Source organism: Tachysurus vachellii, chromosome 21 (assembly GCF_030014155.1).
Source record: "Tachysurus vachellii isolate PV-2020 chromosome 21, HZAU_Pvac_v1, whole genome shotgun sequence".
NCBI lineage: Eukaryota > Metazoa > Chordata > Actinopteri > Siluriformes > Bagridae > Tachysurus > Tachysurus vachellii.
In genome coordinates, this window is record NC_083480.1 from 3287110 (window position 1) to 3315103 (window position 27994).

The window sequence follows — 27994 nt, forward strand, 5'->3', positions numbered from 1 at the left end:
CCCACAGTCACACCAGTGGAAAGCCTTCACAGACGAGTGTAACTTATATATAATAGTAAATCTGGAATGGGATGTTCAGCCAGCTTATATGGTCGTGATGGTCAGATGTGCACAAAGTTTTGGCTCTATAGTGTACATTTTGGTGCAGTAAAAAGCAATGGAGGTGTACAGCCATTTTATGTCAGGATGATTTATTTAGTATGCATTTTCAGAACTGGACAAACGTTGATATTTGTTACAGCTGTATGCAGTCAGAGTTTGACTGAAAAGTCACCTGAGCACATAATGCAGTTTAAGGAGGCTTTCCACATTACATGAAACTGTTACAGATGTAATGGACTTGCGCGTGATCAACAGTCCCTCACATGACCACACGAGGTAAAAGCTTTATGCTCACATATGAAACGTGTGTGATTATTTCTTTCTCCCTTTACGTTTACTCCGCGGGTTTGATGAGCTCACGCGGCTGATAGAGCGCGCACCAATGAGCGCGCGCCGTGAGAACCGGGCGCTTTCGGTCTCAGCCACTGAGAGACAGCGACGCTTATTTATGCGCAGGCTGTTCACTTTCAACGCGCTCAAAGTTGGCGGATTGTCGGCTGTAAGGACTGCGCTCGCGCTCAGACCCGACGTACTTGCAGTTTACACAGTAAAACATCAGCAGCGCGAAGGGAACGGCGAGCAACCGCAACTGCGCGCGCGGGCGCGTGTGTGTGTGTGTGTTCGTGTGTGTGTTCGTGTGTGTGTGCGCACGGTGCCTCGTGCGTCATTTCGGTGACTTTGGTATCCATCCTGAAATTTTATTTATTTATTTATTTATTTATTTATTTATTTATTTATTTATTTAATTGCCTGTTTATACCTTTTTTGTGTGTGTGTGCTTGCGTGCGTTTGTGCGTGCGTGCGTGCGTGCGTACGGGTGGGCGTGTGTGTGTGTGTGTGTGTAAAATGCCAAGTGTTGGCCCGTCACCGCGCGCGTGTCAAGCCGGGCCGCACGTTTGGAAGGACGCCCGACCGCAGCCTTTCTCATCTGCAAGTTCACCCCGATGAATTGTGACAAAGGGCTGTCAGCACCCGAATAAGAAATCGATGCTCGAGGAAGCGACGCGCGGCTCTCCTGGAATTCTAACGATCCCTGTGTGTTTTTTTTTTTTCCCCTCGCGTCTTTATAACCGTGCGAAGTGGCTCTCCTGGACTCCTGCTTGCCTCTGCAACTCGAGGGGGCTGATAGTGACAGATTAGCGCTGTTGAGTGTCCATGCAAGACTCGGAGAGTGTGAGAGAGGAGAGGAAACATGTCTGGCCACTTCTCTGAGAGGATCCCTGCTATCAGAGATGGCATTTTTGCCCGGCACGGCGTTGCTCGCTTCTAAAGTGCCACGCAAAATCCTGTTCATGTTCACGCTGTCGCTGTCCGTCACGTACCTGTTCTACAGTTTGATGAGCTGCTACGACTCGCTGCGCTTCCCCGTGCTGGAGAACTACGCGTATCAGGCGCCGGAGGTCACAACTTTGGCCACGCTGAGGGAGAAACTTTATTCCAGCCCTTCACGCGCGCACCTCGATCAGGAACTCGCAGCAACGACCGTCACGGCTAATCTGTTCACGGAGAAATACGACGTCGAGGAGATCACGGCGGGATGGGAGCGAGCTCGGGCGGAGACGGCTGTTAGTAAGATCGCCGCGCTGAACGTGGATCATCCGGAGACCAGCACCATGGACGAAGGGCTGGGGAAAGCCGTGAACTGCACGTCGGATTACGGGGAGAAGAAATTACCCCAAGCTATTATAATAGGGGTAAAGAAAGGGGGCACCAGGGCTCTGCTCGAGGCGCTCCGAGTTCACCCGGACGTGCGCGCGGTCGGGAACGAGCCGCACTTCTTCGACAGGAACTATGAAAAAGGACTGGACTGGTACAGGTACGCGCTCGTTTCCCCTTTTTACACGCTACACATGCATTTTTTGAGAGATAACAAAAGTAATCAAAGGAAAAAAAAATGCAAAAGAAACAAAGTTAGTGATTTAAAATATCAGTCAATATTAAAATAATTATTTTCTATTATTTTCTATTATTCTAAAATGTATCCACGTGAAACCTGCGTCTAAAATGCCGTCGCTCTCTATCTGGTCTCAATAAATCATTCTAATATATAACAAGAAATTAATTACTGTAATTATTTTGTAGAAAACATGCGATTAATATTTATACCAAGTTTTATTTTTTTAATAATAAAATAATTCTAGATTTATATCTTCTTGCCTTTCCCCCCTCACTACATCTCCAAACACACACATCTCCATAGAACTGCTTTAGCTTGTGTGTCAGATATCTCACACAGCACATGATAATAATACATAAAAAAAAAAGCATTGGGTTTTGGTCAAATTTCAATCTGTGCCTGAGCTCACCCTGTTATTATTATTATTATTATTATTATTATTATTATTATTATTATTGTTAATACTGTTGTTATTTCCTCAGTCAGCCTGACTGCAGGCCATATCACAAGCAGTGTAATAAAGGAGCACTAATAGCATATGGTGGAGATTAGTGTCTCTGCACACTATACAAGTGGAGATCAGCTGTTTGTCACTGCAGGTGTACATTCAGCGTTTCTCTGTGTATCTGGGCCGAGCAGAAACCTGTGATGAAAGCCACAAAGGGGCACAAGGATCAACATTTTACAGCTACAGCACACCTGTTGGAAAATAGAAAGCAACACGGCGTTATACGATTAGATTTTATCAATTTGTATTATTTGAATTATTGCAGGAGTACTAAGTTGCAGACTTCTTTTGGGCAACAAACAAACTACAAAAGGAATGACTATTTTACTATCATAAATAATAAAGGACAAAAAAAATCACCAAATGAAAATTCGAGCTCCAAAATCTATACACCACGAAAACAATCAGCACCGAAAGCATTTTATTGCAAAACACACGTTTAGCGTGTCCACACTTTTAGCCGACTCTTCGTAGCCTGCTGCTCAGAAAAGGTTTAAATTTTAGGATAAGGCAGAATTCAGGAATCCTGATCCTGAGCCTTAATAACTATAATAATAATAATAATAATAATAATAATAATAATAATAATAACAGCGTTCCTGTGATCTATTGTCGTTAGCAGCTCAGAAAATATTACACGGTGTTTGTTGTATTTAATGAGTAGCAGATTGCGTGCCCTGTCCGCTGGATACCGTGTGTGTGTAGGTTAGTCAGGTGCAGTGTACGCTCTGTTGCCCTGAGCCGACCTGTTCCCATGTGAAGCTGAATCATGAAGTGCTTACTCAGATCAGTGCTGTTCACACTCCTACATCCAACATTTTATTCCCCTACTTTACCTCCGCACACACCTGGCATCTGCCTTCCTGTTTTTTTTTTTAATGTTTATTATTTTTAAATGATCTCTACTTATAGTTCATAGTAATCTTTAAGGCCATTCATTATGATCCAATGAAGCATTCGGGGCATAAACCGTGTATAAAGGTTCACTCAGTCAATCCGAGTATCTATAGGGAAAGAGAACACATTAAGAGTTATTTGGCTCGTGACTTCTGCAGTGGGTTCACTTTCCCCCGGACGGTGACTCGGGGCTGTATAGGGACGCATGAGCATCTGCTGCATTTCACTTCAGAGGGCAGCTTAACCCTGGGCTGTTCATTTACTACATGTTAACACTAGGCGTTTCATTATGCTCGTGGTTTGGGGCTCATTAGGATGAAGGATGACAGGCATACATAAATAACACCAAATAGCGCCAGGGTGTTTTCAGGTCCCTGGACAAGGCAAATCCCTTAAGTGGACACAACTTTGCTTTTGTGTTCTTTAGCCAAGGAAGGTGGGATTTTTTTAGGACAAATAACATATAGCCTTAAGGCAATAAATAAAGCTGGATTTATTTCAAATATATACTAGAATTATGTGATATATGATTGCTCATTTTTGGTCAGTAAATTCACAACACCAATATCATAGATCATAGGTATGGAGGTGAAGTACGGTATGTGTGTGTTTTTCATCATTTGGTGATACGTGATAAGTTTGATACTGGAAAATGCTAAAACGATTCTAGAAAATGGACAGAATTTCGTACTGATTAGGGAAATCGAAACAAATGAAAATCAGGATCCTTTTTGAATCTAGAATTTGTGTTGATTTCTGTATTTATTAGTTAATTGTGGTGAGAGGTTGTAAACGCGTACTACAGCGACATGACTATTTTTGTCCTTGGAAAGAAAATGCAATCATAAGCCTCTAAATCCAAACGTATTTAACACCCTGAATAGCACAAATTCAATCCAGTGTGTTCAACCATCCGACTGATTCTGTTTGCATTTCTATAGCAAAAAAAAAGGAAATTAAATTAACAATGAAATAAAATAAAATACGAATCCCATCGAGAGTACCGCTCAATTAGCACTAGGGGAGCTGGAATGTCAAGGTTTTAAGGGACGTGTCTCACCGGACAGCAGCACCGAGACGCAGTCCGTCCTCAAGGCTTGAATTCAACCCTGAAATATGAAGCGTTTACAGAAGGTCTTTATTCCAGGCCTGGTAGGTACGTACAGTACGTTAGTCTGATGGCGCTACAGTGGGAACATCAGGGAACAAACCTTTACTGCTTTTGAGCGAACTTCCAGTGTTTTATTGAGTGAGTAAGAACGTTGTCTCTGTCAGGTGATAATAGCTGTGCTGTCATTAGCTGAGTCACACAATCACCGAGGTTTAAAGACGTGCTGAGGAACAAGAGGACACATTATAGCTTCATTTGTACCAGTTAAATACTTGGAGTTCAGTGAAATACATTGACAATTTTGTTGTTGTATTGCTTTAGAAAAACAACCCTTGGATATCGGTATATTTAACACATACTAATATATTTTTTTATTTGTTTAGAAGCTTTAAGGTTTATAAGGTTCTGCTTTATTCACTGTATCCTTTGTGATGATACCGAAGCTAACGTGATAACGTGTACGGCCCACCAGCCTTTCATTCACTGATTACCGCATAGAGTCTAGCGCTGAAGATCCTGAAGCTGCATCACCTCAGGAGAATTTCTCAATTTTCTTCTTAGGTCATGAGTGAGTAAAAGATGCGTCCTCTTAGCAACTTCAAATGAAAATCAGCACTGCCAGAACCAAGGTCTTTTTTTCTTTTTGTTGCCAAGAAAACGCATTCGGGTGAATGTAAGTGCTGTAAGAATGTAGCCCACGCAGTGCCTTGACCCTGTCCAAGGTTACACCGTGGAGTACTCTTATTCCATTATCTATTTAACCATGGAAGCACTTTTGTTTCTTTGCTACATGCTAAAGCTCTGCCGCTTGAACAATTCCCACTCGTTCTGCTTGGTCTGAATGAAATTCTTGTTATATTGACAGTGGCAGCATGCCATGTCTTGTGTGTCTGGGGCAGCAACAGATTGACGTTGGGTAGTTGATCGTTTCTGTGAGGAAACGAGACAGGAGTCGGAGTCAGCGGCCAGCTGAGAGAAACAAAGCAACGTATCAAATCTAGAGTTTAACTTCTCTGTGTCTCTCCACACTCCTTGCCTCCTGACCGGGAAAGTAGGTTTGGGCTTCGTCCCAATCCCAGTCTGGGTGGCATCTTGCTGTCGAGTTTGTGTGCTTTTTCCCAGGATGCCCCAGTCTGGCGGCCAGCGATAAGCCCTCGCCAAAGCGTACAAAGACGCACTTCTGGGTCTTTGGATACCATCTCCGTAGTTGCAGAATTTAACTTTTTTTTAATTAGCAGCATAGTCTGGCGCACGTCAAGAGCCTGGACTTTGGCAAGCTGTTGTGTCTCAGTGTTTTCTGCATCACTTGATTAAATTCAGCTGCACAGAAGAAACCTCCTCTATCTCCTTCCTCAACAGGCACCTCACATGTTTATCTCTGTCTGTCATCTTTTTGACTAGGTGTGAGTGTGTGTTTGTACCACCTGCTTCATTCTCCATTTCCCAGAAACTGGGATTGGAAACACAACTGTACTGCCTTTCCTCCTCACACTCCTTTCATTGCTGCAAGGATTGGGCCACAGTCTGAGCAAATAAAGAAAGTAATTGCCCTTTTTGCAGCGACCTTATATGGGTGGCATCTAGACACATCCCTGAATCTGCATCTTATTGCGTGCACATTTACTTGGACCTTAGGAAACAATCCCAGACAGTATCTTGACAGTTCAATTACATCTCAAATTTAAAGCCCTGCCGCCTTAAGGCATAAGCATTCACAGAGGGCCACAGAGTCTGAGAAAGGTTTTCTGTGGCCTCCAGAGTCGAGGTATAAAGCGAGTTCATATCGTGCCAGTTACTCAGGGGTCAGCCGGCAGGGTTATTCGAGTCCATTTCTTTTGTGACACCAGAATTATAGTGCGAGTCACAACACTGTATCCATGATGGCTGAAGAAAAAAAAAATAGAGGCAGATTTTTTTTTTTTAATTCTTTTACACAATTATTCCTTTGCTTCTTTCTCACCATATCCTCCACTCTGACATTCATCTTTCGACTCCCTGCTGAGACTCATCCTGCTACCGAGACTCTAAAGCGATGATCATCATTCAGATCCACAAGTTTAACTCGCTTAAGCCCGGAATTGAATTTGCCAATTTAATTTGCTGACATAAAAAAATGACATTGGTACACAGGCTGCCATTAATGCGCAGCTTCTTCCTCGGCTTTTTGCGTCCTTCAGGCGGAGAACCTGACTGTACTGTATTTCAGATATTTCTCCCTTTCTGCTGTCAACACCGAAGCGCTTTGGATCCTATTTTAGTTGCGTAGCGCCGACGTGACAGGTATAGGAATTTCTCTCAATTATTTCAAGGATTTCAAAATCTAAAATTCACATAGATTTTCCACGAATGTGCCAAGTCACGCTTTGAGTCATGAGAAATCCTATTTGGAAGAGTGATTTATTTACATCATCAGTACAGGAATCACAGCAGGATCGAAATATTTCAAAAACGTTTCAAATGACTCAAATTTTCATACGAAATTCTAGTTTTCTTCTTCCTTGCTATTTTATTATCTGGTTCCAGTCCCCAGACACAAGAACCTTTAAAGGTGAGCTGGTCCAGCTTTCTACAGGAACTTTAACACTCTGTGACCATGAAGCGAAGACAGACAGCTTGTTTGCAGCATGTAGTCAGCGTTCTCCCCCTGACCTGACATTTACCTCCGCCGATTTTTGCGACTTCTCCGAGGGGATGAAGAAACGAGGAAATCAGAACTCCTGATACGCGTCTGACAAACGACAAACGAGGATGCAGCCTGAAAGCATACAGTATTATATATTATATGTATTATGAAATGTGTTTTATTTTAAGGGGGCACGGTGGCTTAGTGGTTAGCACCAAGTGGTTCGCCTCACACCTACGGGGTTGGGGGTTCGATTCCCGCCTCCACCTTGTGTGTGTGGAGTTTGCATGTACTCCCCGTGAATCGGGGGTTTCCTTCGGGTTCTCCGGTTTCCTCCCTCGGTCCAAAGACATGCATGGTAGTTTGATTGGCATCTCTGGAAAATTGTCCGTAGTATGAGAGTGTGTGTGCCCTGCGATGGGTTGGCACTCCGTCCAGGGTGTATCCTGCCTTGATGCCCGATGACGCCTGAGATAGGCACAGGCTCCCAGTGACCCGAGGTAGTTCGGATAAGTGGTAGAAAATGAGTGAGTGAGTGAGTGTTTTATTTTTGCCACTGGGGCCTTTGATGAGAACGGGGAGGAATATCGTCATCTCAGCAGTGTATCATGAAGCGAAAAAGGTGACTGAGATCGTAGGCGTGTCGATTTCCCCGGTCCAAAAGCTATGACTGATTCCATACGACTGACTAGCATACGCAGCCTGTGAGATGTGACAGGCTTAATTCAATTATAGGGAGATGTGCTCAGTCTCTGGAGGTGTGAGCTAATTCCTGTGTTTACACTCCTGAGTCACTGCCACGAACATAGACACACACATTCATTGGCCTCCGTAAAGCTTGTTTGCTCTGACTGTCCCAATGCCTTTGAAGTTTCTCACTGCTTTATGCCTTTTATTTATTCATGCTCCTTCGTTCATCAAATCACTATGGGGTGTTCCGCTAGAATAATTTTAGCACAGTGTGAGGCAACGTAGTCACCAAGCACTGGAAGAGCAAGCTGCTGCTTACATACCGAAGTCTTAACAAGAAGTGCCAGCATTTGAGTTGGAATTTTTTTTCTTTCCCCGAACAAATAAGCAAGTGAATTAATTTTTGCCAAAGCGCATTGAAGCACGGTTAAATGTGTGTGTGCACGATTAATGAAACCTCGTGTGACCACGGCTTCCTGATTTTGCTCTGACACGACTGGTTTCTAAATAAAAAGGTGTAGAGGATTTTTTTTTTAAATGATTTTGTTAATACATAAATAAGTAAATCGTCGCTGTCAGTCGGAATCCTCGTATCTCCAAAACCGTTATTTTTCAGGAAATTAAAAAAACGCCGTACCTTATCTGCAGTGCACAGGGTTTAGTCCGCGTTGCAGTGGATTGTCTTGCGCTAAATTCCTGTCCTCAGACGAGCACCAGAACTAGCGGAGGTCAAGATTTTTTTTCTTTGAGCCCAGTGTTTTGAAGACATTTACCTCAGAAGACGTGTTGATTCATTGCGACTCTTCTTGAGGAGAAATATGACACGAAGCTCTCCCGCGGAGTGAGGAAGAGGTGGACAGTTGAAGTGTCCAATGGAGTTATGAGATTTGTACTCAAGCTATTTTCAAGACTTTAGATTGGTTAATAACAGACCCACGTGGGGACTGACCAATAGCATCGATATGTGAAAAAATATGAAATTGACCAAATTTGGACATACGAGGTTTCCGCCCGAAAGCGACGATATGTAGAATCACTAACAGGTATATAAAAGCACGAGTTTACCTTTTCTTAAAATAAAATAAAATGAATCTTGCATTGTAAGTTTATCAGAAATGTGCTTTTTTTTTTGGTTGTTTTAAGCGGTTGCCAAAAATTGAGGCATAATCATCGTTATCTGCTTTTCAGGTTTTTGTTTCATTTTTTTATGATATTTCATGATATTTCACCTTGAAATTGGGATTTTTTTTTAAACCGTCACACTGATTTTATGATCTTCTCCCTGAAAATATCAAATTTAATTCAGTTCAGATTGTATCTCAGCTTTACAGAAATGTATCAGTTCATGAGTCAGAATCAGTTCATGAGTCATTTGAAATAGATTCACCTGTAGAAACATAAACGATATCAAAATTCTCATGTCTTTATTCTTGGTAAAACTTCTAACAACTGAACAGATCCTGAAGTGTGCAGAATTTATTAATTGTCTAATTTATTATTTGAAAATATTAAACTTTTGCTTCACAGTCGGTTTCACCTACAGACTGAATCAATCATTCTCACAATTCAAACTGAAATAGTATGCGAAATTAATAATATAAGAGATTAATAACAAAATACAAATGATTAGATAGCAAAGATGTTCGGTATTTTCACTTGGGCTTTTTAGCTTTAAAATGAGATGTATGAAGAGTTACCACATACATAAATAATACAAATTTACATTGTTGCAGTAATTAAAGTAAAAGTTGAGCACATCCTATTGAGCTTTATTTTTTCCAGTGTGCTTTATTATTTTTAACTTCATTCACTCATTAAAGGTGGGGTCTCCGTTGTTTGAGAAATGCTTCAGAAAACTGCTTTGGGCCGACAAACAAAACAAATACAAAACTAACGTGTAGCCAATGAGCAGAAAGGGGCGTGTCTTGTCAATATGGGCGGAGAGAGTGTTCAGTGCGCATGTGTGACATCAGCAGAAAGCGGTTTTAACATTGACATGGAGGATAAAAACAAAGAAAGAAATGTCATGAACGCGGGATAAAAACGGACCCAAATGCAGGACAGCTAAACGAAAACAGGATTTATTTACTAAAAAAAACATGAAACAGGACAAAGACAAAACCAGACATGAAGACAACAGCCGACAAAGACAACAGAAGACAGAGGATTCCGCGCTGCACAAGGCAACGCGGCTCAACTAAATAATACAAATAATTAATCAGACATGAGGGACAGGTGTGCAGAGGCGGGGTGGAAAAGACAAGGGCGGGGCAGACATGTGAACACAGAACATAAACAAAAAGGCACATGGCCAAAGTCCGGGCAGAGTCCTGACAAGAAAGACTTACGATAAGGCAAGAAGTAGGACGTGTTAATATAGGATCAGCTTTCCAGCGCTGGAGAGAACTGAAGGAGCAGGAAGTTGGCCACATATTCACAGATTGGAGTTTCCTGAGTCAATAACTCCTGAGCTAAACGCTGTTACTACACAAATAACACCTCTTTTCTATCGTAGTATTGTAGAGAAGCAGCTACAACCGTGTTTTGTGTAGTAACAGCGTTTAGCTCAGGAGTTATTGCCTCGGGAAACTCCAATCTGTGAATATGTGACCAACTTTACTTAAGATGCCGAGGCGCTTTTTTCCTTCTCGATAGGTGAGTAACGTTGGTTTTGCTTTGTTACACAGAACTAATATATGCCTTTGTCCTTTACATGATTATGCTTGTGTGTCATTTTTGCTTGTTTGTTTATCTGCAATCGTATTGTTCTTCCCTTCAGCTATGATAAAGACACATTTCTTTCCATTAGTTGCCTGGGTTACGTATGTATGTGTGGGCGGAGCTATCAATACAGGGGTGGGACCCATTTGAGTTAGGGGCGTGTTTGTTTTGGTGATTTTATATGTCAACATTGGCTTTCAAACAATGGAGACCCTACTTTTAATACATTGACTAATACAGTTAATGATCTCCAACCTAGTACAAGTTTACGGAGGGTCTAAGAGGCCATGCTTTATTCTGTTGTTTTGTTGTTTCTTCTTTATCTTGACATAACAAAAGTTTTTTTGTAGTGATATCGATTTCAGGGTCACGGCTTTAGCGGTACTAGAGCTGAAAGAGGAAAGCGAGCGTCCACAAGCACTTACATTACAGAACAATAAATTAACACAAAACCATCATCGTTTTTTTTTTTGTTTTTTTTTTTTAATAAATGCATGACAACGTTGTAATACTCCATATTATATTCCATATTAACAATGTGGTACATGCAGAGATCTGTATTATTAACGTATTCTCGTATGAAGTCTTCAGACTCACGTCATTATTTCACACTGAAGTAAGGATTAGTTCAGGTTTTATTGCAGGATTATTCATTCACTGTTATAAATAACTTTACACACATATTTGTTGATGTTTATTTTGATCTGAAGTCAGCGATAGTTTCAAATAAACGATCAGGAATGAAGCAAAACTTTCTGTATAAAATCTAATCATTCATTTCTGCATGTGGTGGAAAAAAAAATATGTACAGGTTTGTTTTATAGACAGGTTGTAGAGTGGATAAAAGAAGAGAGGCAGAGAGGATGAAGGGAGAGAGGAAATGAGAGCATGAAGGGTAAGAGGAAATGAGAGGATGATGAAGGGTGAGGGGAAATGAGAGGATGAAGGGAGAGCGGAAATGAGAGCATGAAGGGTAAGAGGAAATGAGAGGATGATGAAGGGAGAGAGGAAATGAGAGGATAGAGAGAGGGGAAATGAGAGGATAGAGAGAGGGGAAATGAGAGGATGAAGGGAGACAGGAAATGAGAGGATGATGAAGGGAGAGAGGAAATAAGAGGATGAAGGGAGAGAGGAAATGAGAGGATAGAGAGAGAGGAAATGAGAGGATGAAGGGAGAGAGGAAATAAGAGGATGAAGGGAGAGAGGAAATAAGAGGATGAAGGGAGAGAGGAAATGAGAGGATAGAGAGAGAGGAAATGAGAGGATGAAGGGAGAGAGGAAATAAGAGGATGAAGGGAGAGAGGAAATGAGAGGATAGAGAGAGGGGAAATGAGAGGATGAAGGGAGGGGAAATGAGAGGATGAAGGGAGAGCGGAAATGAGAGCATGAAGGGTAAGAGGAAATGAGAGGATGATGAAGGGAGAGAGGAAATGAGAGGATAGAGAGAGGGGAAATGAGAGGATGAAGGGAGAGCGGAAATGAGAGCATGAAGGGTAAGAGGAAATGAGAGGATGATGAAAGGAGAGAGGAAATGAGAGGATAGAGAGAGGGGAAATGAGAGGATGAAGGGAGAGAGGAAATGAGAGGATGATGTAGGGAGAGGGAAAATGAGAGGATGAAGGGAGAGAGGGAAAAGTATGAAGAGAAAGTGAAAAAATAAAAAGGAGAGAGGTGATGAGAGAATAGAGAGGGAGAGGCTGGAAGGATGAAGGGAGAGAGGAAATAAGGATAATGAAGGGAGACATGAGATAGAAAGGGTAAAGAGAGAAATGGTAAAGAGAGAGAGTGAGGAGACAAAGAATGAAGGAAGAGAGGATAAAGGATAAAAAGACAGGAAGAAGTGAGAGGATAAAAGAAAAGAAGGGATGAAGTGGATGAAGAAAGACATGATGAATGGTGAGAAGATAAATGGAGAAAGGGGGCAGAGATGATGGATGAGGGGATACTGAAGGGATGAAGAGTTGGTGAAAGAGAGTTGGAGAGAGGGGGAGATAAAAGGATAGAGGACAAAGGGAGTGAGGTGACAGAGAGAGTGAAGTGAGAGTGGGTGAAGGAAGATATAAGACAGTGAAAATGAAGGGAGAGAGGATAAAGGGTGGACAGAGAGAGGATGAAAGGAGAGAGGAGATGAGAGATGAAGGGAGAGAGCAGATAAAGAGAATGAAGGGAGACATGAGACAGAGGGGATAAAGAGAGAGATTATCAAGGCAGAAAGGGTAAAGTGAGAGAAGAGCGAAAGGAGGAACAGAGAGAGGATGAAGGGAGAGAGGCGACAGAGATGAGAGGAGATGAAGAGGATGAAGGAAGATAGGATGAAAAGGGATAAGATAAAGGAAGAAAGGGGCAGAGATGATAAAGGAAGAGAGGATTGGGGAGAGAGGAGATGGAAAGGAGGAACAGAGATAATAAAGGAAGAGAGGAGAAAGAGAGAGGATGAAGGAGAGGATGAAGAGAGAGGAGACAAAGAGGAGGTAGAGAGAGGATGAAGGAGGATGAAGAGAGAGAATGAAGAGAATGAGGAGGTAGAGAGAGAGGATGAAGGAGAAGATGAAGAGAAATATGAGACAGAGGAGGTAGAGAGAGGATGAAGGAGAGGATGAACAGAAAGATGAGACAGAGAGGAGGTAGAGAGAGGATGAAGGAGAGGATGAAGAGAAAGATGAGACAGAGAGGAGGTAGAGAGAGGATGAAGGAGAGGATGAAGGGAAAGAGGATGAAGGAGAGGATGAAGAGAAAGAGGAGACAAAGAGGAGGTAGAGAGAGGATGAAGGGAAAGAGGATGAAGAGAGAGAATGAAGAGAATGAGGAGACAGAGAGGAGGTAGAGAGAGAGGATGAAGGAGAGGATGAAGGGAAAGAGGATGAAGAGAAAGAGGAGACAAAGAGGAGGTAGAGAGGGAGGATGAAGGGAAAGAGGATGAAGAGAGAGAATGAAGAGAATGAGGAGACAGAGAGGAGGTAGAGAGAGAGGATGGACAGGATGAAGAGAAAGATGAGACAGAGACGAGGTAGAGAGAGAGGATGAAGGAGAGGATGAAGAGAAAGATGAGACAGAGAGGAGGTAGAGAGAGGATGAAGGAGAGGATGAAGAGAAAGATGAGACAGAGAGGAGGTAGAGAGAGGATGAAGAGATACAGGTTAGTAAACACAAAGCTTCAGTAATGGAGAGTTCTTCAGCTCAGTATCTTGTCCTTGTCTCTTGTACAGGTCTGGACACACAGAGAGGACACAGTTTATTTGAACGTCTTCATCAGACACTAAATCTCTGTCCTGAAGTCATGATGCATGTCCAGACTTACTGCAGGGTTTTATTACCATTTATGAGCTCAATTAGCTGTTTTGAGATCTCAGATGAATAAAACTGAGGCTTTTTGGACTCCGTCTCTAACCTGCCTGGGATTTATAGTAAGACATCTGCTGCAGCGAGGCTTCAGCTCACGTCTCCCTTATAACCGAGCTTTTTTAATTAAAATCTACTTTCACATGGAGGTGTTTACAGAGACGTCCTCAGAGCGCTGCTTTACCAGGTGAATAGCAAATAAATCAAAGTAAATAAAACACCAAAAGACCTTAAATAGAACTCAGTTATTGAATATCGTACTGTTTTATAATTCTGTTGTCCATCAAGCTAATGTCTCCATGATGTCTTGTGTTCAGTTTTCTTCAGCACTCAGACTAAATTCTCCTGTGCTAAATTCTAACGCTTGCACAGTAACAGTCTCTGACTACGGGAGGTCTCCGAGCGAAGAGTGGCAGATCAGTTCAGATCATTCCTGCTGCCATGAAGACTTCGGTATAAAGCTGTTAGGAGGAAGAAAGATGGCGAAGGTGATTAAAACATCCGCAGAGCTTTGAACGTTCCTCGGAGCACTCCAAGGTGAAATCCATTACAGCAAAGTGGAAAAAAATACGGCACCGCCAAGATACTAGTGAGGTCAGGCCACGAGCGGGACGGAGGATCGTCAGAGAACAAGCCGCATCTCTGATGGGGTTACAGAGCTCGCTGGCTGAAACAGGAGAACCTGAGAAGAACTCAGGAACGTAATACACTGTTCAGAAACACTTCCTAAGCCTTATTCGGACGGGATTAGTTTTACGTGGGGACGTGGAGTAATGCAATTTTACCTCAGGACGTCTGTAATATTAATAATAATTGGCCAATTCGCACGGGACAAGACATCTCAGTAAAACTAGCAGAAGTGGGAGGGGTAACTCGCTTTATGCACCACAGTAACTTCCTTGTCGTCATGTGCGTATGACGTTGCTTCCTGTTATCACGTGCACAAACAGACAACATGGCGCCTCCATGCTTGCAAAACGTGCCAAAAACTACTTTTAAACAGGAAATGACGGAATTTTACCGTACATATGTACAGCGGGTCTATTCGGACCGGATTAGTATTACCTGAGGTAATTTTTCCAGACCTTTTTACAGAAGGTAAAAGTCGCAGTAATCTTTACTGACATTGTCCGTAATAATTACCGAGATGGCACATTCGGATGGGACTAAAATCACAGAGAAGCTCTGGTAATAATTACTTTACCCCCACGTCCAAACGTAAAACTAATCCCGTCTGAATAGGGCTTTAGAACGGCCATGTCGAGTCATTTGGACTCACGTCATTCCTGTGATGAAGCACGGTGGTGGTAGCGTAACACTTCAGCAGGAGGAGGTGGATGTGGAAGCTCAATGGACTGCAGATCAGAAGATTGTGGTTTAAACCCCAAGATCCACCAAGCTGCCACTGATGGGCCCCTGAGCAAGGCCCTTAACCCTAAATTGCTCAGTGACATAAAATGTATGTCACTCTGGTCACTCAGGGCATCGGCCAATGAAATGTTATATCATAATAAGACTATGAAATAATAATCATAAGAAGTCAAATCCCAGACATAAAATTTCTTGTCCGTTTATTTATTATCATTTTTTTGAATATAAATTCATGAGGTGAAGAATTCTAAATAGTGACAGGTGGAGAAAACAGGATGAGGAATAAACAAACCTCAGCGTTCACTCTGAGGGGGTGAGTTGTTATCACGCAAGGACAGTTTTATCACATTTATCTGATCAATCTTTAGATTTCTTTAATCTATATTTGAGAGATAAATAATGAATGTTTTACATTATATCTATATTTATTTTAGATTATAATTATTCTATTTATTTGATTTTTTTTATGTATATATGTGTAAAGAAGACTTCATAGAGAGCAGAACAAGGGGGTGAATACTTTCTGGAGTCACTGTATCTAGCAATAGAGCTGTAGAGTGAAGTAAAGTTTTATTTCATTCAGCAATAAAATTTATTAATCGGTATTTTTCAGTCAAAATTGAAGAAATTGTTCAGTTCAAACAAACGAATGATTTTTTTTTTCTTCATTCGTTCGTTTTCGTGACTGTAACCTTCACTGAAGAGTTTTCAAAATCACTGCATTCATTTCTCACTCAAGCTGAAAACTATTCCAGCAGCTCGAAGCTTACACAAGTTCACGAGCAAATTGCTGGCGGTCTGGATATCAAGTACACAGCAATTTTCTGTGAAATAAATATCGAATTATATCGAAAAGAAATAAAAATAATACTCAGACCTGGACAAAAAGAAAAAAGATAAAGAAACGGTTGAGAGTAAAGTGTTCTAAAGTGAAGGGATGACGTCATCAGGAGGAAAATCTCCTGCACACAAAAATGTCATCATGAATTCCTTTTCTAAAAAAAAACACCCTACAAAAAAATTCTTCTTCTTCTTCTTCTTCTTCTTCTTTTATTATTATTGTCATTTTTTATATATACACTCACCGGCCACTTTATTAGGTACACCTTACTAGTACCGGTGTGGTCTTCTGCTGCTGTAGCCCATCCGCCTCAAGGTTCGACGTGTTGTGTGTTCAGAGATGCTCTTCTGCATACCTCTGTTGTAATGAGTAACGAGTTGCCTGAAAGAAATCGATAATTATATATATATATATAATTATCGATTTCTTTCAGGCAAAAAGAAAAGTCACGTTTTTGTGTGCCCACAAGATTATTTTTCAAGGTTTTCCAGGTTTAAAGGTTATTTATTTATTTATTTGTTTGTTTGTTTGTTTGTTTGTTTATTTGCTGCAAAGGTCCTTCAGAAATGTTTTACTTCTTTTATTTCCACACATTTACTGTACAGTTGGAGTCTTATCGTATCCCCTTAGTCGTATCCCCTCTCTGGAGGAAAACTCATGCCGCCGTTTGCTTGAAATAATTTTATTGTTTCTTCAGTTTCGCGGCCGGGCTGCAAGTCGGACGTGTTGTGACGATATGTAGCGGTGTGTGATCTCTGTGTGTGTGTGTGTGTGTGTGTGTGTGTGTGTGTGCAAAAAAAGTGAGTGTGAAAAGATTTTCTTCTTAAAAGTGTGAAAGGTTAAAAGATAGAGTTCTATAGAAATATATTAAAAGTTTAGAGACAAAGAGAAAAAAGGCATCAGGGAATGTTGAGATACCAACAGCACTGTGTATAAAACAACAACACAATTACACACAATTACACATCTCCATTATTCTCATATTACTCCACATTGTCCATCCATTCATCCATCCATCCATTCATGCATCCATCTTGAGTCTGTACCAGGGCCACAAGGCAGGGGCCACAATCACACACTCAAACACACTACACACAATTTAAAGATGTTATACAGCCAACGCATGTCTCTGGACTTTGAGGAGGAACCTGGAGAACTCAGAAGAAACCCCTGAAGCATGGGGAGAACCTACAAACTCCATACACTCACTACACACACACACACACATACACACAGTCAGGAGGCGGGACACTCTAACCACTAAGCCACTGTGTCCCCACCTCACCTCGCTTTATTTATCTTCTGTAAAATCATTTGTTTTTATATTTTGGTTGCCGTGACTACATTTCAACCGCACTACAACAGCACCGCAAGCTCATGAAGACAGACGTATGAGATGTTCCTCATCTCAAGCAGTTTTTTTGCTCCTCATCCTCACCTGACCTCAGTCTTGCCAGGGACAAACTGATTCATTTATCACTAATAAATTTGAATATGTATTTTGAATATTTCTGTAATTCCTTTGTTAAAAACGCTGTACAAATAAAACTGAATCGAATAGAATTCGTTTTGTTCAGGCAGTAAGGAAGGTGATGTGACCCTCGCAGCCGAGACATTTAACTGCTCGACGTCGTTAAATCTTTCAAACACATTAAATCGGGTGTGACGCGTGACGTGGGTTACTGCCGTGGTTTATGGTTGTGTCTCAGTGATATAGGACCTGAGACCTCTGGACTACGCTGAAGTCTGCTTTTAACACCACAATGATGAGGAATGAAGTGCGTTTAAGAAATTCCTCCATTTTTTTTCTCACATTTTAAATACAAATGATATCATACACAACAACTTGAGGGAAAAGTAGAATCTTGAGTGTCAGAGTTTCTTAGTATTTTTTTTTATACATTTCTTTTTGCATTGTTTAATGCCAGCATGCACTGCAGCCTCACACGGACTCCACGAGGCCATGATCCGAGTTATGATCCGTTTAAGATCAAATCCTGACATTTAGCTTTAGCGCGAAACAAACCTCTGTTTCTTCTTTAGTTCATTGAACTCTTTTTCTTTCACAGCAAATCATTTACAGTTTGTTCTATTTACTACGCTGTTGTGTTAACAGGCAAATTTTGGAAGTCGTTTCTCACACAACTTAATAATCAACATGGGTGTAAAGCATGAATCTGGAGCACGTTAGTATACGTGTGATTTTCCTGAGGCGGAAAAAAGAATCTGTTTCACTGCTTATTTTGTTTCGTCCCTCTGAAGTGAACACGTCTTCTTCCTCGTTCGCAACAGTAATAAACCGAGCGGAGGAAACGTATTTACGTTGCTGTCAGTCGAAAGGTGTTTTGTTGGAGATATCGAACTCCTCAATTCTATCCGTTTCTCCCTTTAGTCAGAGACGCCTTGTCCTCGGAAGCCCGCTGCCTGCATTTCCAGGACAGGAAGTCTTGATCGTAAATAGATTTTTTATAGAAGTGTATATTGAACTCCGAGCTACCTTTCTGATGCCTCCGACAAGCGTTATTTTAATTGATCTGACTGATAAACAGTGAGGACTGGCCTTCGATGCAAGGTCACTTTGTAAACGAGGGCCGCTCTGGAGTCCTCTGGCTCTTTCAGAGGACCAACAAACCATGAATGCACATCTGGGCAGAGGTGAGAAGGCAGCAGTTCTGTGACTAATAGGTTTATTTAATTTAATTTACTGCACTGGCTTGGGATCACAGAAGGCAAGCTGGCCACACTATGATCAAAGTTGCTATGGGGAAGAAAGAAAGATTAACCCTCTATCTCTGTCCTTTTCTTTGAAAAAATTCACTCTCATGTCATGGTGGATTTTGCTCGGGAAGAAATCGGCAGAACTAAATGAAAACAGGTGGAACGGGGTCTCTCTGCTGCTTATTTCTGACAAGGTTCCTAATCAACGTCACACTGGGGCTGTGCTCAGTAGGCTTGGGAGCTGTTCATAAATGAAAGCTTTGTAAACATGTCCTTGGATGGAGGGGAACATTTGCCAGAGCAACCACCTTTGGATTCCAAAAATAAAAAAACAAAACTGAACCACAGGGTAAATAACAGACCCAGCAGGAGCAGAGGACCTCATGATCATTTGTAGAAGTTTAAAAAAAAATATCAGTATTTACAGGCTGGCAGAATATCACAGTCATGGTCAAGCATGTGCCATCCTCATTAACACATCCTAATTAGGGATTTGTGTTTGATGCTGTTATTGTGCTTACGTGTCAGCGCATATCTGTTTCTTGCCACAGTATCCCCAATTAACAAATGAGGGGAGGGAGAGAGAAGGGAAAACAGTGTCTCAGAATTTCTGATGTAATCTGTAGAATGCAAATGAAGCAATCCCAGCAGCCTCTGGCTCTGCGTCTCGCCACGATTCCTCCTGAAGCTCAGATCCGTTAGCATTAAAAGCGACTTCTTTTACCAGGCTAAACACACACATTACCTCGTGTAAATCCAATAAAAGCTTCAGGGCTTGGAGAATTAATGTAGCGTGATAATTAGTTAATGAACAGAGCACTGCCGGAGGAGGGAATGTTATACCTTGTATTTAATAACAGATAGTTTAATTTGCCATGCTCATAATGCATGCACATCGCTTCATGCTGCGTTCCTCAGTTCGCAGTTTCACTCCAACACCTCCCTCTGTTCTTCAACTCATATGAAGCTCCACAGGAAGATAGGTTTTGTCAGGTTTGTTTGGATTGTCTGCAAACCGTCTGGTCGCCGTCTGTGTATCGATGATGTTGCTGATTGTAGGGTTGAGGCACACCGAGGCTGATGGTCTTAGTGGCTTTCAATGATGCGCAGAGGTTTATAATGCACTGGAGGCTTACAGGATATTCGCATGCATCAGCCTCAGAGCTGTTGCTTGAAATGATTATTTTATAGTATGGACCACAGGGCTTCCATTAAGAGCTAAGGACAAGATCCATTTAACCTCTTACGGGAACTCGGATATCATAAGCTTCAAAAGACGAGCGCATGTTTCGACCTGAATCAGGAATGCCTCATGCTCAATTCTGTCATTTCTTTGGTTTTGACTTTATTGAAGTCTTTTTTTTTTAAAATATATAATCAGTTCCAGGCTTCTGTTCTGTGACGTCTTTCCACTAGATGTTGGAGCGAGTCTGTGTGGATTTGTGTTCATTCAGCTACAAGAGCATTAGTGAGATCAGACACTGATGGTGTAAGAGTGAGGAGGTCTGGGGTTCAGTCGGTGTTCAGTGGGGTTGAGTCAGAGTCAGGGCTCAGTGCAGGACACTCCAGATCTTCTACTCCAAACTTCACACACCATGTCTTCATGGAGCTCTGTGCTTTGTGTACAGGGACATTGTCATGATGGAACAGGGGTCGAGTCTCTGAGTTCCAGTGAAGGGAAACTGTAATACTATACAAATGGGTGTGATGGTCTTTAATTAAATTATAGTGCTTTTATTTCATTTATTTTATTTTTTTTGGTGGGGGATTTTGCTTTTTAATACTAAAATAAGAGGATATACACATAAATTTAACATTAATGCTGAGTAATTGCAAAATATCTATCATAAGAATGCAAAGCACTGGGTAAATATGTATTATTATTATTATTATTATTATTATTATTATTATTATTATTATTATTATTGTTGTTGTTGTTGTTTAATAGAAATCTCATGTTCTTTCAGTTTCTAACCTAGATGTCCATATGAAGTAGCCACAACATTTCCGTCATCACAGAAGTTTCATCATGGCCATATAACTACTTACACAGAAAAGTGAAAGTCCTCGATATGACGTAGTCACTTTCCTCTGTGATGGTGTGCTAGTCACTTTATCGCTGTGTAACATCACAGAAAATAATAGTAATATTATAATTTTGTGAATGATTTGTTTATGAGAACATAGAGTTTCCTAGCTGTAGTGCACATACATGGTCATATTTATATATATTTTTTTCCTTCTCTCTGAAAAAAACATTATCTTATGCTAGTCTGGCCAATGAAAACTTAATGGGTTGAAAATAAAAATGAACGATTAGGTTGCGAGTCGTTTTCTCTTTTCAAAACGCCACTCATGCAGAATCATGCAGCATTTGGTGGCAACTAGTGAAGCCATTTGAATCAATTAACTTGTAAGTTGTTCAACATTTTTTTTCATCTCAGCAGCATTGATAAACACTTCACTGTTTCTTTTTTCTTTTTTTTTTTTGGTTCACATCGACAATCGATCCCAAAAGAGTGTTGATTCATCGAATCCTGGCAGCGAAGCCTGAAGAGTCAACCTCAAAGCTTTGGAGTCGATCATAAAGAAAATGATTCGTCACAAAGTGGGAACAATGAATTGAGCATTAAGTTACTAATAAATATCTTCTTTATGTGCCTTTAAAGCCTTTGCTTCTGTAAACACTCCACTAACACCTTGTCATCTAAACGGATTAAAAGGTTTCCTAACTAACACCTAATCTTTTAAAGCACAACGTGTCCTAATTGAACTACATCTGGTCCTGTTTGTATTCACTTCTCTGTGGCTTGTACAGTACTGCTGCTAGTATCACAGGTCTTTCGGCTCTGCCATGTCTCGCTCAAAGGTGTTGAATAGCATCTGTTTCTTTACCTACTGTAAGACTTGCCAGCGGAGAAAGATCTCAATGCACTTCATTTCGTCATTTGCCTTAAAAATGTATTTACCCGGATTTATTTTCTACAGACTTCTTAAACATAAACAATATTTATTTTTAGAAAATATCTATATTAAACCAAAAAAATTAAGTATCCCAAAATGCATTGTTTATTATCTTCTTGACATGCTACATCCATTCAAATAAAATCTCTAATTCATAACATATGAACAAATTGATCTATACACATTTTAATTTTAATGGAAAAATATTCATATTATACTCACTTTGTTGCTTGCAAATGTAATACTCATGATGACTTCCTAATCGTTTTGTTATGGCCTAGCGTGATTCCATCGGGGTGTGTTACTGCCTCAGGGCAACACTCACATTTTTGCAATTTTCTGTACTTCAAAGACGCATTTCTATGTTTCTGATATAAAGTTATTCAAAACACAACACTGATTTATAATTAATCATTGATGAGGGTTTTACCTGAAATGACTGAAACATCAGTTAAAATTGTGATAGAATATGGAGCTACAGCACATGGGCACAACTGCTGAAAGAAGACTCGGTTAACGGTCTATGGATCATATGACAAAATTTTTTGAAATTTGATTGGTTAATAATGTCTCTTCCTCTCATGGCATGTGTCAAAAATGTGCATTCTATTCAGTACCTACTACATTCGATTCAGAAACTACTGCATTTGATTCAGTGTCAACTGCATTTAATTCAGTACCTACTGCATTTGAATCAGTACCTACTGCATTTGAATCAGTACCTACTGCATTTTATTTGGTACCTACTGCATTCCATTCATTACCTACTGCATTTTATTTGGTACCTACTGCATTTGATTCAGTGCCGACTGCATTTGAATCAGTACCTACTGCATTCCATTCAGTATTTATTGCATTTGATTCAGTACCTACTACATTCAATTCAGTACCTACTGCATTTGATTCAGTGCCGACTGCATTTGAATCAGTACATACTGCATTTTATTTGGTACATACTACATTCCATTCAGTATTTACTGCATTTGATTCAGTACCTACTGCATTCCATTCATTACCTACTGCATTTTATTTGCTACCTACTGCATACCATTCACAATGCATTTTATTCGATACCTATTGCATTCTATTCAGTACCTACTACAACAGACTCATTTCCTTCTGCATTCCATTCAGTACCTGCTCAGTAAAATACATACTGTATACCACATCCCCCATGTTGGCATTGCCATGTGACCAACGGCATCATAACAGCACACAAAAACTTTACAATATTCTCAGCTGGTGTTAAACATGTACTGTACAGTTTATCCTCGAGGAACAATGTTAAATATATATATCAGGTAGGTTTCAGTGGCGGGGGGCACGGTGGCTTAGTGGTTAGCACGTTCGCCTCACACCTCCAGGGTTGGGGGTTCGATCCCCGCCTCCACCTTGTGTGTGTGGAGTTTGCATGTTCTCCCCGTGCCTTGGGGGTTTCCTCCGGGTACTCCGGTTTCCTCCCCCGGTCCAAAGACATGCATGGTAGGATGATTGGCATCTCTGGAAAATTGTCCCTAGTGTGTGATTGCGTGAGTGAATGAGAGTGTGTGTGTGCCCTGCGATGGGTTGGCACTCCGTCCAGGGTGTATCCTGCCTTGATGCCCGATGCCCTGAGATAGGCACAGGCTCCCCGTGACCCGAGGTAGTTTGGATAAGCGGTAGAAGATGAGTGAGTGAGTGAGTTTCAGTGGCATTAGGGTCTAGCACAGTGTCTTTTGTTTCCATGTTGCAGAATCTCATGAACTGCAGGAAGCTATTACTTTTTATGAATATTGAGAATACTGTTTTACACAATTTTTATTGGTTAGTAGTGGCTTATTTTCTCTCAATGAAACACAGACTTTGTTCATTTTTGTTTGTAGGAAGCCAAAACTGTTCCAGTTTCCTGAAGGTAACACGGTGCCACAGAAGTATTTCATTGTCATATTGTCCTTATATCACAATTTAGCTCTTTATCCGTCTACTTGTGGTAGCTCGTGGAGCTAGCTCTCCATTGTAATTCTTTTGAAAAGTAACTCTGATTATTCAAGCCTGTTCTGAAAGTTTGGTTGGCATTGTGATTGTCTTGACAGAGAGCTAGCAGACAGCTGACGTAAGTTTGAAAGGCCGTGAAAAAGCCACCCACTTAAAGGACGTGAAGCCCCATCGTGCTTCTGTACTGCTCTTAGCGCTCCTTCCTCATTTTGTCTGCTAGTTTACTTTTCTTCTTCCTTCTGGCACATTATTCCCATGTGAAAGACGCAGCCAAAGTTCGCTGCGTGTTCCGTCAATTACCGAAAACGCGGTGGTGCAATCCTGTTGTGATAATGAATGTAATCGCTGACGTTCCCACGGCACGAGAGCTGTAATAGGAACTGCAGTGAGCCAGTGTACTGCCGTGCATTGTAAATTACACCAAATATAACTTCAGGTTTCTTTTCAAAAATGATACAGACAGCTTTTTAAAACTGTAATACTTCTTTTTTACTTTGGCAGAGATTTAAGGTGACTTCTAGAGGGGGAACAGATGAAAATGTAATCCTATACCCTATCACAAGTCTACTACATTTGTTGTTATACATAAGGGTTTATGCCATTTTATAACGCTGTTTTTTCTCCCGTAGAGCATTGTGTTGTAAGCGCCGTCTTCTGGAACAGTAATGGACATGTTGAGCTCTTCACATTACTCATGCTCTGGTAGATAAATCTGTCAGATTTTTAATGAAAATTCTCTCTTAAATTGTAAAAGCATAGTTCCTTTACAGTTATATCTAATACCTAAATATCTAAAAACTTACATATGAAAAGAATTTATTGGTTGGTTTCTACATTTAAAGATTTTTGTACTGTGAACATGTATCTTGTGCCTTTTTTCTCATCCATAACTGGGATGTTTATGTACATATTTTATATTTCCATTTAAATTATTCATTAAAATATTTATTCTCATGTATAGTCACATCACCTGTCTTTATTCATTCGTTTACAAAGCAAAATTACAGACACCAGGACTGGGTGATATGATGATATGTCATCAATATTGCGATATTATGCCAGGATATACTTTTTTGAGAAAGATTTCATGTTTGACATTTAAAAACATCAAATTATGTTTATGTCTGGTCTCTTCAGTGTTCTGGGCAATTTACGAAGGGCGACTGGACCCCGTACTTGTGGCTATATTGTTATTTATTTATTTATTTATTTATTTATTTATTTATTTATTTATTGATTGATTGATTGATTGATTGATTGATTTATTGGTAGACCACATTATTAAACATGCTAAACATTTTGCTTAATTTTTATTCTTATAATTGATGTTGTTCTTTATTTCACCATTCACTATACCAGGTAAATATCACCAACTGTCCAGCTAAATGAAAGGCATTACATTATAATTTTGCAATTTACTGGAGATCCCAGAATTCCTATTCAGGGTTCAGCAAGTTACATCAAATCAATCAGTTTCTCTCTTCTCAAAAAGATTTTATGATTTGAACCCAGAAATAAACACCTCTCTGCAATATTGGAAGGAGCTTGCCATTTTTTGGCAATGAATGCAGATTTTATGCAGATTTGGGTGGAAACGCTTCGTGGGACATCACAACACGAATTCAATCCAAAGTCACGTGCGAGGAACATGAGCACAGCTCTCAGAGAAAGTCATGACATATGTGTTGGAATTTAAAAGAAGAATCATGTGCTTGTGATTTGACCAATTCAAGTCATTTTCCAACAAAAACTTCACAAAATCAAGCATTTATATTGAATAGAATTATCAGACAAGATCACTTGTTAAATCTAGCACTGACTCTACACTCATCAAAGGTGTTGCTGACAAAGAATAAACACGATGGCTTCCATGATTATTTTTTTCTGAATGCAGAGAAGTCATGAACATGGTGTTATTCTGAGCTGGACAGGAAGTGGAACGGAGCATGAGAGAAAGACCCACGTACTTAGTGAAGCTGATCTGACTGCTGTTCTGTACTTCAAATAAAATCAGCTAGAAATCATCACGTAAAGTGATTATCCAGCTTAAACAGACCCGGCTTTCTGCTGCTACAAGTTGTGTGTCATGGGACATACAGTAGATAGTAGATAATCACATGTTAATCAGGCGTGCAAAACCCAGAAGAGGACTGAGAGCCTGTCCCTTTAAAAACCCGGAGGAGTAAAGCGTGCAAGTCCTTTCAACTCTGGTTTGAGTTTAGTTCCTCTGGAGAGACTCTCACTCTGAGTGTCTAGAGACATGCAGGGTCCTGCACTAGGTCACTAGCCTCGATATGACAGATTAGGACCAGATATTAATTCTCTCTGTGGTGTTTAGAGCAGCCGTGACTTTTGGCTTGTTATGTCTGTGGATGTGTTTGTTTTGGCTGAGGCAATCCACCTCAGCAATATTCTTTATTACTACCAGCGTTTATGCCTTGATTTAATGTGCTTCTTCCTTGACCCATTAATAACAGCAAACAAATCTGGGATGCACGGTAAATTTTCCTTCCTGGCATTTTAGGGCTGCTTGGATAGAACATGAAGACTATTTATCATAAGAAAGACATGTCACTCTAGTGAAACACGAGCCTGAGTCACTGTGTGTGTGTGTGGTGTGTGTGTGTCTGTGTGTGTGTGTTTGTGTGTGTGTTTTTTTTCTCCCTTTCCTCCTCATATCCACCTATAATTTGCATTGAGACCCTGTTAGCATGAATTGCCAATTGTAGTCCCAGTTGGTTTGAATGAGCTCCAATGCAAATATACTCCGAAATGCACAACGTTGTGTTACGCATCTTTGTGTGTGCCGAATGTTACGCATTAGTTCAAATAGTATCCAGTCAAACAAATACATCCAGGATGTGCTACAGAAAGTCATTTATTAAAAAATACATAGCAGGTTTTCTGGAATACTACGGCACGTGTTAGGAGGTTGATTTCTTTTGTTGATAATAGTGTTTAATCCCAGATTAATGAAATTTCAGATGAAGTAATCTCTACACAGTGTCTCGACTGATGTGGCCTGCGTCCAGATGTTTCCTTTTTACAGATCAGCATGCTCCGCCCCTCCAGAATGACTCCGCCTCCAATATGCAGGGCATGAAGACTATGGCTTTCACGCTTACTTGGTCTTAGCGTAACTCAAAATCTATGAGAGTAATGATTGCATGTTTGACAGCACACTCTATCATCATCATCATCATCATCATCGTCATCGTCATCGTCATCATCATCATCATCATCATCATCACAACAAATCCAATTCCGGAAAATCTGCTCATCGTTTTTAAAAGCCTCGACCATTCCTTACTTTTATTCAATCAATATAATATCTTGATATTGTGTCAAGTGTCACTGTTCATCATAACACAAGTGGTTTTTTTCAGTAATGACACTATAATTGAGTGCTAATAATATTTCTTTGCAAAAATAGTTCATTTCTTTATAAAGTAGTTCATCTCTCAGCTGCACATAATGAAATAATTCCACTGCAAAATAAGCAGCCATTCTCATTTCAGTCAAATAAAAATCTCCTTTTCTGCCGTACAGCAGGTTGGGGTCAAGCCTGACTGGTTTAGGTCAAACTGTGGAGAGAAGAGCACTTCTTACTGATGGTGTTAATTACTTTATGTAGAGGAAGGAGGGAGTGTGTGATGATGATGATGATGATGATGATGATGATGATGATGATGATGATGATGATGGTGGAGGAGGTGGTGTGGTGTAGTGTGCTGGAGGGCAGCAACAACATCTGCAGTATTCTTCTCTTCTCTTCTTCCTTTTCTCTTCTTCCTCTTCTCTTCTCTTCTCTTCTTCCTTTTCTCTTCTCTTCTCTTCTCTTCTCTTCTCTTCTCTTCTCTTCTTCCTTTTCTCTTCTCTTCTCTTCTCATCTCATCTCTTCTCATCTCATCTCTTCTCTTCTTCCTTTTCTCTTCTGTTCTCTTCTGTTCTCTCCTTCCTTTTCTCTTGTTCCTTTTCTCTTCTCTTCTCTTCTTCCTGTCCCATCTCTCTTCTCTTCTCTTCTCTTCTCTTCTCTTCTCTTCTCTTCTCTTCTCTTCTCTTCTCTTCTTCCTGTCCCATCTCTCTTCTCTTCTCTTCTCTTCTCTTCTCTTCTCTTCTCTTCTCTTCTCTTCTCTTCTCTTCTCTTCTCTTCTCTTCTTCCTGTCCCATCTCTCTTCTCTTCTCTTCTCTTCTCTTCTCTTCTCTTCTCTTCTCTTCTCTTCTCTTCTCTTCTCTTC

The 27994-nt window shown here is 40.6% G+C and overlaps 1 protein-coding gene across 1 annotated transcript in view; it reads left to right on the plus strand.

Annotated features, from left to right (window-relative positions):
- The first annotated feature begins 931 nt into the window (after window positions 1–931).
- Window positions 932–27994, plus strand: part of hs3st4 (heparan sulfate (glucosamine) 3-O-sulfotransferase 4) — a 113856-nt gene continuing 86793 nt past the window's right edge. Inside the window, exon 1 of the mRNA XM_060857137.1 lies at window positions 932–1918. Within this exon, the coding sequence (XP_060713120.1) occupies window positions 1335–1918 (584 nt within the window). The 5' untranslated portion in view covers window positions 932–1334. The remainder of the gene's footprint in view (window positions 1919–27994) is intronic.